This window comes from Aricia agestis, chromosome 11 (assembly GCF_905147365.1).
Source record: "Aricia agestis chromosome 11, ilAriAges1.1, whole genome shotgun sequence".
Taxonomy (NCBI): Eukaryota; Metazoa; Arthropoda; class Insecta; order Lepidoptera; family Lycaenidae; genus Aricia; species Aricia agestis.
The window spans coordinates 3,473,627-3,488,822 of NC_056416.1; the positions used below are offsets into that span (position 1 = coordinate 3,473,627).

The 15,196-nt window shown below is 35.1% G+C and overlaps 1 protein-coding gene across 1 annotated transcript; it reads right to left on the minus strand.

The window, feature by feature from the left end:
* Window positions 1-1,763: 1,763 nt before the first annotated feature.
* On the minus strand, window positions 1,764-14,667 carry LOC121731481 (zinc finger CCHC domain-containing protein 8 homolog). Its single transcript, XM_042120911.1, has 7 exons — window positions 13,832-14,667; window positions 13,306-13,478; window positions 12,723-12,921; window positions 10,307-10,438; window positions 9,671-9,848; window positions 8,911-9,233; window positions 1,764-2,587 (listed from the first exon to the last, which is right to left on the minus strand). Exons 1-7 carry the CDS (start codon window positions 14,522-14,524, stop codon window positions 1,946-1,948), a joined length of 2,340 nt encoding a protein of 779 aa, XP_041976845.1. The 5' UTR covers window positions 14,525-14,667; the 3' UTR covers window positions 1,764-1,945.
* Window positions 14,668-15,196: the final 529 nt, after the last annotated feature.

Here is a 15,196-nt window from a genome sequence, read left to right on the forward strand (position 1 = left end):
TGGACCCTACTATGGACCATATAAAATATGTATTTAATATTTGTCCTCCATTGCATAATAATTATGATATTGATTTTATTTAGGATTCTTAATTTTTATTATTACTAATATATTATATTTTCTTGCACGTTTCTTCAAAGGTTTTGGATTTTATTATTATGAAATAATAATTATTTTAACATTGAAAACACCAATGGAGATTGTATTATATATGCAAATAAAATAAATAAAATTTTGTCTTTTGTTTTATTAGTAGCCCTTTCTTAAGCTATGATTACTAAAGACTGGTCGCGGGATAGTCAGAAATGCGGTCATTGACCTTGTCTCTTTAGGGCCAACGCTAAAACACGGGTGGATGCGGGCGCGTGCGCCATCTCATTTAGCGCTGCTAGTATATTTTTATCTCGAGCGTGTAGTTATGTCGAGTAGATTACATAGTAGATTACCATGGATTATTTATTAATTTATTATTTGGCAAAAAGGCAACGGAAACAACCGTGTGCCCGCCGCCGTCCGCCGCGCATGTGACAGTCCATCGCCCTGCCCTATATTATACTACTATTTTTCATTTATACACACGCGAGTGTGCGCCCGCGCAACTTTTAGCGTTGACCCTTAGTCTTTCACATGCATACTAAAATAATATTGAATATCGCTAAAAGTGTGCCCAGAAACGAGGTGCATGTATCGTGAGCAAGTGGATAAGCTACGGACAAGTGGACAAGCTAAGTTAAGGACAATAGATAAATTACCTTCGTCCATAGAGAAAAATAAACATACTTCGGGTACCTTCATCCTTCAACCGGACTAGCAGCTCGGTGATCATTCTCTCGTGTTTATGATGCCAGGAAATAATAATTAATTATTATTATATCACTTTTTAACAGTGGGGAAATAAAACGAATTTGTGAATAGAAAAATATTTATTTCGGCATTTAACGAAATGCTATTTGAAATTCTCAAAGAACAAGGCCTTGTGCTGACTTATTAAAAAAAAAACATTAAATGCTATGCACAATGCAAAATTAAGAGCGAAAATGTTTATAAATAAATATCTATAATATTATTTACTTACAACATTAAAAAGGTACAAGTTGGAAGCCGACTACATGAAGCGGCAGCAGACGACGTGTCATCGCGACACTACTCGTTTCTATGTATTTCTATAAAACACATAGAAATACATAGAAACAGTAGTGTCGCGACTACACGTCGTCTGCTGCCGCTTCATGTCGCCTGCTGCCAACCGGCACCTTAGAACATGATAATTTTGTAATTTAAAAAATACTTTCAAATTATTCTACATGGAAACTAAACCATGGTTTCACATCGGAAAGACTTAAATTAAAATCCTTAATGTCAAATGATATTTTTTTAATTGCTTAAAATTTCTGAAGTTTTTCAGTATAATTTTGTTCCGAAAGAGAGATACATTGTATCTTATATCTGGATGTCTATAACTCTATAATGGTCTTGCATTATAAATATAAAATAATATAACTATAGTATGTAACTATAGGATTATATTACATTTTATCAAGACCAGCTATCCCCAACCCGTGGCCCGCGGGCCGCATGGGCCGCATGCGGCCCACCGGGACTTTATTTGTGGCCCTCGTGATGTTAAACTATTTTGAAATTCGTGATTTTTTTTTCACTTATAAATCGTTAATTGTGAAGAACCTTATTTTTTAAACCTAAAAATTTTTGTTGCGGCCCGCGACAACAAGACCAAAACATGTTTTTGGCCCACATGGAAAAAAGGTTGGGGACCACTGATCTAGACCAATGAAATAAAAAAATATTGCTTTCTAGAAAATGGTAACAAACACTTAGATTCAATATCTACAATTTGTACCTTTCTAAGTCCACTTTTTGATGCAAAAAGGCTATGTAAGGGCAGTATAAAAATATTTATTACCACCTACAAGGTGGTATCTGCTGATCATGAGTCTTGTATTCTGTCCACCTCCGACTTAACTTTTTTAAGCAGACTACAGATTTTCTTGTACTTACCTGTGGAGTTCGGAAGGTTTTCAAAGTTGATGACGTCACAAATGTCTTTGGCAAATTTGTCACCGCTCGGCAGGTTGGAGTAGGGACAACTATTTACAACGGGAGTACCATACGAGGTTGTTTTAACGCACCCTGCCTTCGAGTCTGGTGTTTTTAAATCTGCGTCGCTCCTCCTTCTATCCAGGCTTGGAGTCTTTTCTGTCTCATTTTGTTTCTCTTTCCTGTCTGTACTTGGCGTTTTCATGTCTTCGTTACTTTGCTTTCTGTCTGCAATTGGTGTTTGCATATTATCACTATTCTTTCTGTCTACACTTGGCGTAATTTGGTCACCTGCAGAATTTTGTTGCTGAGGAGTTTCCGTCTTAGAATCCTCAGCTTTCGACTCTATTTCCTCCGATATGTTTTCAGTTTCAGTCTTAGTTTCATCGTTGTCTAGCTCCTGATCAGTGTCAACTATTTCTAAAGTTTCATTTCCCACGTCGCCCTCTAGAGCATTTAGTAGCATCGCCTTTTTCTTTTCCAAATCGTCAAGCGTGAGACTGTCAGCACTATTGTCCAATATGGAGGTGTCCTAAAAATAAATATGAATAGTAATGATCAATCACGATTAATTTTATGCTAATATTGGCCTACTACATAACTATAAAATATAAAGACCTGAGGTTACTAGTCTCTTTCACTCACACACGAGAACATTGCTATTTGCTAACTTGGTCTAAACCATGACGTTAATATACCTAGCGGAATAGAGAAACAAAGGCCTGAGCAAGAGGCATGTCACTATCAGTAACTCTACATGGTAAAAAGAGATGTGTGATACATGGCAGCAGCACTTTTTTTTTGACGTCCAGTCGGCACGTGCCGCACGTTGACAATTTAATCTCATAGAATTCATGTTCAATCATGTTTGTGTAAGTGTATACGTACACATATTTTTCACACAGATAAAAACCAATTATGGTTTTGTTTGACAGCTCCAGATTGTTGCTCTATTCCGCTAGGTACATTAACTTTATGGTCTGTGTTTTATATCTACGTGATGAAAATAAAAGTATTGTTGTAGCCAGCCATCTTTTTAGTTTTTATTCTATTTTCTTAAGTCATAGCTCATACAATGTTGCAAGCACCATCACCTTATTTAACCCTAATAATAAATAGGAATGTTGCCATACATAACATCCCCCCTTTTAGATAAAATTTTAAACTTAAACATAAAGAACTTAAAATTTTAAACTTAAACATAAAGAACTTAAAATTTTAAACTTTCTTATAACATAACAACATATTACTATTGTGTAAAACCTTTGTAGTATGAGGGCTGTTTTATTATTCTACCAACCTACTAACTTTATTCCTAATAACATTTTCAGAACTTTTACTATTTTGTGAAGGAATAGTATTCAACGGAGTAACATTTTCTGTATTCTTGTTATTTGGTGAAGGAAGAGAAATCAACGGAGTATCTAGTATTTCTGACTTAACAATAAACTGGTTAGGTGAAATATTTATTAATCCAACCCTGCAACTGGTGTAGATCTATAATGTAACAAAGATAAGTAAAAATCATGGTCATTATGATTGTTTTCACATTTTTTCAACATGTTTTTTACAATTCCTACTGCTTTTTCACTTAAACCATTAGACTGAGGATATCTTGGACTTGAATAAACTAATTGAATATCTAATGAACTTGCAAACTTTTTAAAAGAGTAACTTCCAAATGGCATGTTGTCACTTACTATATACTTTGGTATGCCATGAGTAGAAAAAATATTCAATAAACTAGATGTCCCGCGCGGCTTCGCCCGCGTAAATTAGAAATTTTACAGAATCCGAAGGTACATTTTCCCATAAAAAATATTTCCCCCGTTTTTCCCACATTTTCCTGAGTTTCTTCTGTCGTATTAGTCTTAGAGTAATAATATTATAATATAACCTTCTCGATAAATGATGAGTCTTACTCGATAAATGATCTATCTAACACTGAGATAAGTTTTTAAATCGGACCTGTAGTTTCTGAGATTGACGCGTTCAAGCAAACATACTCTTCAGGTTTATAATATTAGGTAGATATAGATTTTTTTTAATTATCGCTTGACAAACTCGAGTCTCGATCTAAAAGACTATGATATGGTAGTGATGATGATGATGATGATGATGAAGAATGTAATTTGCATAGTAGCATATGCTTTCTGTTCTTAAAACAACGCCGAAACTCCCAAACTTGTATCTATAAAGAATCAGGAATTCTCTCAGCACCTTCCGAACCACAGTATACCAGGTATATCTCGGTGCAAAATCTTACTTGTTGGTAGCATATGCTTAGAATACTTCTCACGAAACCGAAGTCACCATATGTTTCCCTATAAGTTTTGAGGAGTTCCCTCGATTACTTACGGATCCTTCATCAGATCATCACTTTTCTGAATATAATACCAAATTGGGATGATACCCTATATACCAAAAGAAAAATTTTGAAAATCGGTTAACAAACGGCGGAGTAATCGTTGAATATAAGAAAACGAACATAACACCTCCCCCATTTTGAAAGTCGGTTAAAATTGTAGCCTATGTGTTATTTATTTAATATTTTAATCAGCACATGAATTGAATAACAAAATTTTTTTCAAATCAATCGTAGCACCATCTGTCAGGACAAACTAAAATTGAAATAGAATAATATTGAATGCGATGATAGCGCCGTCCGCCGGATCTAATGTAAAACATTCCAAAATCAACAACTCCTTATAAATAAGAAATTAATTGAAAAAACATTTTCCAGTAGACCAAACTGTAAATCTAAACCATTCTCGAATCTCCACGAACACACAAAAAATTTCATCAAAATTGGCCAAGATAAGATAAATCCGTTCAGCCGTTCTCGAGTTTTAGCGAGACTAACGAACAGCAATTGATTTTTATATATATAGATTTATCTTTCGATTTCTATATAGTCTTATTAAAAAAATAATCGGACAGAGTAACAACTTAAGTTAGCTAAAATAAAAAAATAATCGGACAGAGTAACAACTGAAGTTAGCTAAAATTGTGTTTATTTATGTACTATGTATTTTGAGACTATGCAATTTTGTCGCGTTCGCGATTCACTTTCACTTTTGTTGAGTTTCAGAACGCGATATTAGGTCCTCCAACGCGCACGCGAATTTGAACTTTATGCAGCGGTAATAAATTACAAATTGACTCTCCATTTTATTTAGAAAACGTTTGTATGGGAAATAGAAAAATGCTGTTTTGAGGATTTTCCCGGCAATTATTCGAATTTTTCTCACCTTTTAAACCTTCCCTAGACCTCCACGAATAATTCAAGACCAAGATAAGATAAATCCGTTCAGCCGTTCTCGAGTTTTAGCGAGACTAACGAACAGCAATTGATTTTTATATATATAGATTTTTAATTACACTATCAGCTGTTTTGTCATCTAAATATTTTACTTCTATCCATTTTGAATAGTAATCAACAACAACTAGGTAATCTTTCCTGCTGTAAGTACATATATCCATACCTATCTTGTAGAACGGTAAGCTAGGAATATCATGGGACATAAGAGGTTCTTTACTATTAGATTGTCTATACTTTTCACAAGAACTACATGACAACACAAACCTTTCTATATCCTGTGACATTCGCGGCCAATACATAACATTTCTAGCTCTCTTTTTACACTTCACTATACCTGTATGTCCTGTATGTATAATCATAAGCATTTCTTTTCTTATATGTTTTGGTATAACTATTTTATTCTGTAAGTACACTATATCATCTTTTACATGTATATATTCTTTTAAACTATAGTATATTTTTAATTCTTTATTTTGTATTAGTTTATTATTTTTAGGCCAACTAGTTTTATACCAATTGATTACTTGCATTAAATCTATATCATTGGCAGTTTCTTTTTGTAACATTTCTAATTTACTATCTGTTATAGCTAAATTTGTTTCAAAGCAATGCACTATCTCCTGTGTTGTTGGATCTATCTCAGCATTGGTTTTTATATAATTTCTTGACAAGTAGTCAGCAATATACATTTTATTACCCGGTAAATACTTTATATTTATATCATATTTTAACAATTTCAAGATCATACGCTGTAATCTAGCACTTATTTTATTTATATCTTTATTAATTATTGTGACCAAGGGTTTATGATCAGTCATTACTGTTATGTTCCTGCCATACACGAACTGATGATATTTATCTAATGCAACACAGATAGCAAATAGTTCTTTTTCTATTGGTGCCCATCTAGTTTGACATTCGGTATAAGCTCTGGAATAAAAAGAAATAGGTTTACCCTTTTGTAACAAACACGCTCCCATGCCAGATTTAGAACTATCAGTTTGCAACACTATTGAACCTTTACTATTTAAGACAGCTAATGTAGGTGTATTACTTAACTTGGTTTTTAATTCTTTAAATGCTTTATCTTGTAATTCAGACCACTCCCACACTACATCTTTTTTAAGTAAGTTTCTTAAAGGTTCTGTATGTACAGAATAATGAGGAATAAATTTACTCAAATAGTTACACATTCCTAAAAATTTTTGTAGCTGTTTTACATTACTAGGTTCCTTTAACTCTAATATAGCTTTTACATTATCGGGGTCGACTTGAATACCTTCCTGTGATACTATTAATCCCACATACTTAACATGGTCCGACTTATATTGTATTTTATTTCTATTAAATTTAACATTATATTTTCTGGCTCTTTCTATCACTTTATTTAATATTTCATCATGCTCTGCGCTATTTCTCCCTGCTATTATTATATCATCATAGTATATTTCAACTCCTTGAATGTCTCCGAAAATGTTAGTATTTATTCTTTGCATAACTTCTGGAGCAGATGATATACCAAATGGTAGCCTCTTAAATCTATATCTCCCATATGGAGTACCAAAAGTACACAATTTATCCTTATCACTTAACATTATCTGAAAAAATCCATCTTTCATGTCTAAAACAGTAAACACTTTCTTACCTGCTAAGTTATTATAAATTTCTTCTGGAGACGGAATAAGGAACCTCTCTCTTAATATACACTTATTAAGCTCTTTAGGATCTAAACATAACCTCAAAGATTTATCTGGTTTTTCCACAATAACTAGGTTATTACACCACTCTGTAGGACCTTCTACCCGCTCTATAATGTTCCTGTTTTCATAATTATTTAATGTTTCCTTAAGTCTATCTTTTATAGCTAAAGGTATTCGTCTTATGGGTTTAACAACAGGTTGTGCATCATCTAAAATTTTTATTTGGTAAGTACCTATCGTCCCTAGCCCCTGAAAAATATCTATATTATCTTTTATAAATTTTTCCTTTCCTGACAGCTTATCACTTTGTACTCCATCGATCCTTTTTAACAAGTTTAACCTAATACAATCTGGCAGTCCTATTACAGGTTGTACATCTAAATCAATTACAGTAAAACATACCTTTTTATTTATCCCTTTTACAATACAGCTTAGCTCTACTTGTCCCACTGTCTTAACTTTCTCTCCATTATAAACAACTAGAATGGCAGGTGTTTGTTTCAAACTAAACTTGTTATTTTTATTAATGCACTTAAACAACTTTAAAGACAATGTATTACAGTCCGCACCCGTGTCTAGCTTAAATTCAATATTTAAACCTTGAATATTTATTTTTTCTCTCCACTGTAACTTAATATTGTCTATATAGTTTAAACTTCCTATTGTAAAATTATTGTCGCTGTCACTTTCACTTTTATTTTCTTCCTTTTCCAAGCTGAACGCCTGCTTCTTCTTCCTTATGTTTTTATTTCTACACATCACAGCGAAGTGATTCAGTTTGTTGCATAATACACACTTTTTACCAAACGCTGGACATTTTCTCGGTTCATGTATTTTACCACATTTTCCACAGTTATTTCTGTAGTTTTTCTTCTTCCTGTAGTTTACTCTCTGTTTATGTATGCTGTCTATTTCTTTCTTCTCATTCAAAGCTCCTACCTGAATCTTCCCTATTTCTGCTGCTCGTCCAAACTGCATGGCTTGATCCAAAGTTAGGTCACTCTCCCGTAGTAATCTTTCTTGTACACCTTTGTCCTTTATTCCTATTACAATCATGTCCCTTACAAGCCTGTCTTCTTCTTTGAACTCGCATAGTTTGGCTTGTTTCTTTAACTCTGTTACATAGTGCTCAAAGGTCTCCCCTTCGGCTTGGGCCATGTTAAAAAATTTATAGCTGTTGGCGATCAAGTTTTTTCTCGGCTTTATGTGCCTTTCAAATAATTCCAAGAGTTTTTCTAAGCTCTTAACCTTTAGACCTTCCATCGACGTGGTGTAGACGTCCATGGCGTCATCGCCCGCCAAATTCAGAAACAATGCAATTTTTCTTTCCTCCGACTTTTCTGTCAAGCCCGCAGCTTCGATGTAATTTAAAAACTTTCTTTTAAACATATGAAAGTTTTCTGATGGCCCTGATAAAATCAGATTTATTGGTGGCCTTATGCCCTCCATCTTTGCGTATATTTTTTACAGAATTTTACTGCTTCTTTCTCCTTTTTATGTTTTTCCCTGTTGTTTTCTTAAATATTTGGTACTCACTATTTATTATTTCTTCTGTTTTACACCTGACACCATGTTTTATATCTACGTGATGAAAATAAAAGTATTGTTGTAGCCTGCCATCTTTTTATTCTATTTTCTTAAGTCATAGCTCATACAATGTTGCAAGCACCATCACCTTATTTAACCCTAATAATAAATAGGAATGTTGCCATACATAACAGTCTGAACTCAGATTGGTGGAATAACGATAAATAATACAGCATTTAATTCGTACATAAAAAGACAGATACTGTTAGACGTTTTTCAGAAACTAAAAACTGAAAATATACTCACGCTAATTTCATCAAGGGTGATAAGATCTTCCTCCGGTATTGGTATATCCATGACCTTCATCACATCCGTAATCTCAACATCAGACGCGCTGTTTACCTCGTCCAGTATAATGACGTCACTGTCGTCTAAATTGGTGATTTCGTCTTCTATAGAAATATTGTCTTCGGACGGGGATGTTTTGTCTTTGGGCGGGGATGTTTTGTCCTTGCTCTTGCTGGGGGAGGATTTGAGAGGGGATGCTGGTGGGGGCGACGCGGGGGGCGGGGGCGGCGGCGGCGGCGCCTCGTCTGGCAGAGGCGGGACCGACGGGAACTCTGTTGCCTCTGAAAAACAACATTCAATCGTTGATAATAAACTTTTTTTGACATCACGCGACACATACGCCTCTAGTGGAAAATTCGCACGCTGTAGCCCCCATTGGCCGCATGTTCGTTACGATCAAGCTGCCTATGATCTAGTGACTACGGCGAAATCGCAAAGCCCGCAAATCTTTTAGGATTTGAGGTGATCGCATATTTATCAGCACGCAAGCGCCGAACGCGCCGCATTTTTCGAATTATTAGTTGTATGAAATGATAAAAAACCTCGCACATTCGTCTGCACCGTGCGCGTCGCATTTCGTGTACTTATGTGGTGCGTAACTCATTCTGACACTCAACGCTGACGCAACGCGCCGTGTGGACAGGCCCTAAAGCGTCTACATTGCTGACTAATGTGCGATCAGCTTTATGGACCAAGCAAAAATAATAATGCAACTAACCATCACCACTGTCTAACTCCATCTCTGCCTGTCCTTGCAATGAGTTACGTTCCGCGGATGGGAAGAATGTCAACTTCTTCCGCTTGTATGCTTTCATAGCGTTAGGTGCGAGTGTTTGTAGCATGGCTAATTTGCTGTCCTGGTCCGAAATCGGCGGTATTCCATACAAATGACCTTCCTGAAACATTTACAGCCATAATTACATGAATTTAAATTATATCAAAGAAGTCAGTCATTTCTAAGTAAAAGAAAACAGCACTTATAATTTTTATCAAACTAGAAACTAGACAGACAGACATGACGAATCTATAAGGGTTCCGTTTTTTGCCATTTGGCTACGGAACCCTAAAAAGGGCTTTTAGCACTCTATGTATTTTATATTAAACTAGGTGACGCCCGCAACTCCGTTGCGACAAAATTCGTTTATCACGCGGGAACAGTAAATTTCAGCAAAATCGGTTCAGCGGTTTGAGCGTGAAGAGGTAATAGACAGACAGACAGATGGACAGACAGACAGAAACACTTTGGCTTTTATAATATTAAGTATGTCTGTTCCATAGTAGCTCTAAGCAGCCTTTTTCTAGCGATGCTAAGCTATGGTGTCAGTAGATTTGGGTAACATTTTCCAGCCTTTACCTCAACATATCTGGAGCTAGCAGGGACATTGAAGCCGGGGAAGTCCAGTATTTTCTTGATGTCAAACTTATCTTTAGATCCCGGCTCACAACACTCCCCATCTTCCTCCTCTGGATCTAAAATGGCAGAACCCTGGAAAAAAATTATGTTGTATGTTAAAACATTTTTTATAACACTTAACTTAAGAAAAATAAAAGGAAATTGCTACCCAATAGAAATAAGGCAACTTATAGCAGAGAAAAGGAAAACGAGAAAGAAGTGGCAAGTGTCTAGATGCCCTACTATAAAAAAAGAGCTTAATAATCTCACAAAAAAACTCAGGCGGGAAATCACGAACTTCAACGAAAACAGCATAAACACATACCTCTCTCAACTAACTAACGATCGTTCAACAGAATACTCGTTATGGAAAGCAACAAAAGGACTTAAAAAGCCCATTGCCCAAATACCTCCCATCAAAACAGCAAATGGGAACTGGGCTATAAGCAGCGAACAGAAAGCAGCTACGTTTGCAGAACATCTAGAGGAAATCTTTCAACCAAATATAGAATTAGATCAACAACCTATCTTAGAAGAAAATTTAGAAGATTTATCGTCAGATGAGCCTAATATAAAACTTGTCACCCCAAGAGAAGTTAAAAGTGAGATAAAAAAGCTAAGCCTGAAAAAAACTCCTGGATTCGATCTTATCACAGGAGAAGTTTTGCGAAACTTGCCACCAAAGGCAATAGTAAAACTAACTACGCACATAAATGCCGCATTAAGACTCAAATACGTACCTGATATGTGGAAAGTAGCAGAAGTCATAATGCTGCCAAAACCTGGGAAACCACCACACGAAACAAAATCCTATAGGCCAATCTCTCTATTACCTATTATGTCAAAACTATTCGAGAAGCTTCTTCTTAAACGCTTAAAACCTGTACTAGAAGAAAGAAAATTAATTCCAGACTATCAATTTGGCTTTTGAGAAAAACACTCTACGACTGACCAAGTTCACAGAATAACTGCAATAATAGAAAAAGCACTAGAGGAAAACAAAGTCTGCACGACAGTGTTTTTGGACGTCGCGCAGGCTTTTGATAAGGTTTGGCATGAGGGACTAATTAAAAAAATACGGAAACTGCTCCCAAAACAGTTTGCAGATATCTTAGAGTCTTACCTATTTCAAAGAATGTTTATGGTGAGACAAGATGAAGCATACTCAGAGCTGAAACATATAAAAGCTGGAGTACCTCAAGGAAGTGTCTTAGGCCCGGTCCTGTACCTACTTTACACTTCAGATATTCCAAAAATAGAAAACAGCACCATTGCGACCTTTGCAGATGACACAGCAATAATGGCTACAGGTGACACTCAAGCAGAAGCAGTGAAAAAAGTTCAGAAAGCTATTAACACCATATATGACTGGACAAAAAAGTGGCGAATAAAGCTAAATGAAACAAAATCAGTACATGTTGATTTTACGAATAAAAGACCAAACTATAACCCGGTATACATTAACAATACTGCTATACCGCACGAAAGCACCGCCAAATATCTCGGCATGACACTGGACTCCAAGCTTCGCTGGAAAGCTCATGTTAAAAAGAAGCGCGATGACTTGGAGCTACGCTACAGGAAAATGCATTGGCTGATTGGGAAAGAGTCATCCCTATCCATTAGTAACAAAATACTCTTGTATAAACAAGTCCTTATGCCCGTATGGACTTATGGTATTCAGCTATGGGGATGTACCAAAAAGACTAATACCATGATGATACAAAGATTTCAAAACAAAGTACTTAGATGCATTGTAAATGCACCCTGGTACATTAGAAACGAAGACCTACACCGGGACCTTAACGTGGACATGGTCTCTACAGTTATAAAAAGATACGCCGAAGCTCACGAAAAGAGACTTCACCATCACGTGAATGTCGAGGCCATCCAGCTCCTCGACAACACGGACTTAGTTAGAAGACTGAAAAGGACAAAACCTCTTGAGTTAGTGTATTAGTGTTAAAATCAGTGTAAAAGACCTAAAGTGACTGTGATGAACACAAACAATAGTGTGTATTCTCCTTTATAGAGACTTTAAGAAAGTGTTGATGGACACAATCTTAGTTAACTCTACTTAGCAGATTAAGTCAATGTAAAATTACTTATTAGTCTTAGTTAGGCTAGATTGTAATAATTATGAAATACCTATACAGGTATTTTATGTATAAAAAAAAAAAAAAAAAAAAAAAAATAACACTTAAGATATATTAATGTGCAGAATTGTTTGTTATTTAATATTTAAATTTTCGTATCATTTACAAGGACATAAAATGATAGTTTTTATTACAGAAAAATAAATGATTCTTGCTTAATTTTGCAGTCTAGTTTCAGATAAACATGAATAAAACCAGTAGTCTACAGGTCCACTACTTACAGTGGAATCAAACATGGCTATTCCAGAGTGTGATATCCTTGCCTCCTCCAGCCACCCTGGTGGATACCCTAACATTCTCATCCTGTAGATATACATAGGTAGCTCATTCCTCTTGAGGCCCAGGGCATGTCTTAACTGCCCAGATATTCTGCCTGGAACCAGGTGGCCATATTTTTGATCATCCTCCACATGATATCGCCTGCAAATTGGTTAAAGACAAGAAATAAAATAAATACAGGAAAAAAAACAGAAAAAACGTCAGACCAGACTATGCCAATTCGATTGTATAGTCTAGCCTGACTTTTATCAGTCAGTTTTTTTATGACCCTTGCTATTATCAGTATTTAACAACAACTCTTTTTTTTTAATAGCACCAGTATTTAAAATTTGCAATTGTTAAAAATAGTCATGATTGTAAACCAAAACAAAATAATGGCATTTTATTAAAATGATAAATATTTTAAGTGTGCATAAAACATCTGTGTTATTTTCTATTTGTTAAACAACTAGAGTAATAATATTTAATTAGTACTCTGTCCTAATAAATACTATTATTTTAGTTAAAGCCTATAATTATACTAACCCAACTCTAGGTCCCATATTCCTCCTCTTCTCTGCTATTCTTACATGATCCCGTGGTTTAGAACAGTCTCTGAGCGCATGCTCTCCGTCACAGTTAAAACAAATAGGACCCCTGCGTTGTAGTCTAGGTGACTCTTCCACTTTTTCTGGACTGTTAGAAATTAATGAAGTTACCTGTTAGGGATCAATAAACAATGAAATATAGAATATAAACTTAGCCAATTATGTTTGTTACAAAGATCAATTTAAAAAAACTCTATATATAAGGATTTGATGTATATATAATAGGAGAATATCTTTAGACGAATACCAATACAAAAGTGCTAGTCTTATTTATCTAATATAGGTAACAACAGAATACTTTTCGAACTTATTTGTAGACAATTTAACCAAGTTGATTTGGAAGAAACTGCAAAGATCTTAACATTTATGTACGGTTTCTGTAGGTATCATACAGTGTGTTTGTTAATAAAGTAAACAACTGTCAGGTATACTTGAAATAATATTTGTAATTGTGTAAAACCTACTTGACTATATTTAGGTATTTCAATTGGTTCATTGTCGCATGGCGCAGTATCAATAAAGAAGATATTATCTTCTTCTTCTATGGGTTGACTAGTTTCCTTAGTTTCTTCTAAATCTTCCGGCCAAATATCAAGTTCTATATCTGTGTCATCACCGTCTTCTTCAATATTATGGTCGCAATTTAATTGGATGAGCCTAAGTAAGAATTCTTTGACTTGTTTCTTGTAGGTATTTGCTAAACGAGTATCTTTGAACCTTATTGTCACTAGGGGAGTTCTGTTTTCGCATCCCACTACCCCCAAATCTGTGTTGGACGCCGGGGAGTCGATAACCATGTCCTCATTAAACAATATCGTGTTGGATTCGTCCACATTCTTTTTACTCGAGTCATCATCACTAAAGGTAATATCGTTTGTATCAATGTTGATTTGAACAATGTTGTCGTCCGTTTTCCCTCCATTCGTGTCGCCCGACTGAGATTGGTCAGTTGAATTTAAATCTTCCGTAATATCAACAACATCACAGATTTCTTCGTTTCCTTTCTTTGAATCTGCGTTCTCGGAAGGTGCACTTACAGCGTCAGCTTTCAAAACCTTCTTTTTAGATTCCTTGCATTCATCGTCACTGCTTATTTCTATATCGTCGTTGTCCAACTCGTATATAATGTCATTAACGCCAGCTTTTCTTTTCGCCATAATTTTTTAAACACGTCATTAACTTTATATTATAATTTAGCGATATCCTAAGTTTCTTTAAATAGCACTATTTATTCCTAATTTCCATTTGTATTTTCTTCTTCTTCCTATTTTTCTTTTACAACACGAATTCACGCTGGAAGTCGATGAACCTGTCATGTGTTCTGTCAATGTCATCTGTCTACTGTCAGTTTTTTTTTTCTTATTATGGCACTTCGGCTATTTAACCATGGCCAGTGTCGAGTATATTATGGCGGGAAAACAATATATACTATTTTCAAATTTCAGCATCGTTTTTCTATAATTATTGTCAGGTCTAAAGTCTAGTCAAAGTTTAAGTTATAAAAGTCAATACAGTCAAGTCAAGAAGTCGATTCAGCAACGTGGTAGACGTAAGATGCTTCACTGAAACCAGGGCTTCAAACACCGGTATTTTTTCATAACTTTATTGCTTCAAGGGCATAGATAACGGTATGAAAATTTACCCGATACTAGAAATAACGGTAAAAATTGGAATTAATACCGGTAAATGTTATAACGGTAAATATATGTTCTTTGATAACGTTACCTACCTTTTGTAAAATAAGTAATTAATTTAATCAGTCAATTCAGTATGCAGTATGCACAAAATTAAACTAGACGTGTCTGGTGACCAGTAGGTATATAATATTA

What these genes read in the sequence shown, in the direction of transcription:
- LOC121731481 (XM_042120911.1), bottom strand. Translation starts at nt 14,524, where the DNA reads ATGGCGAAAAGAAAAGCTGGCGTTAATGACATTATATACGAGTTGGAC. An exon ending in AAATACCTAAATATAGTCAA is followed by an intron (nt 13,479 to 13,831) that starts GTAGGTTTTACA and finishes GATCCCTAACAG; the next exon opens with GTAACTTCATTAATTTCTAA. An exon ending in TAGCCATGTTTGATTCCACT is followed by an intron (nt 10,439 to 12,722) that starts GTAAGTAGTGGA and finishes ATTTTTTTCCAG; the next exon opens with GGTTCTGCCATTTTAGATCC.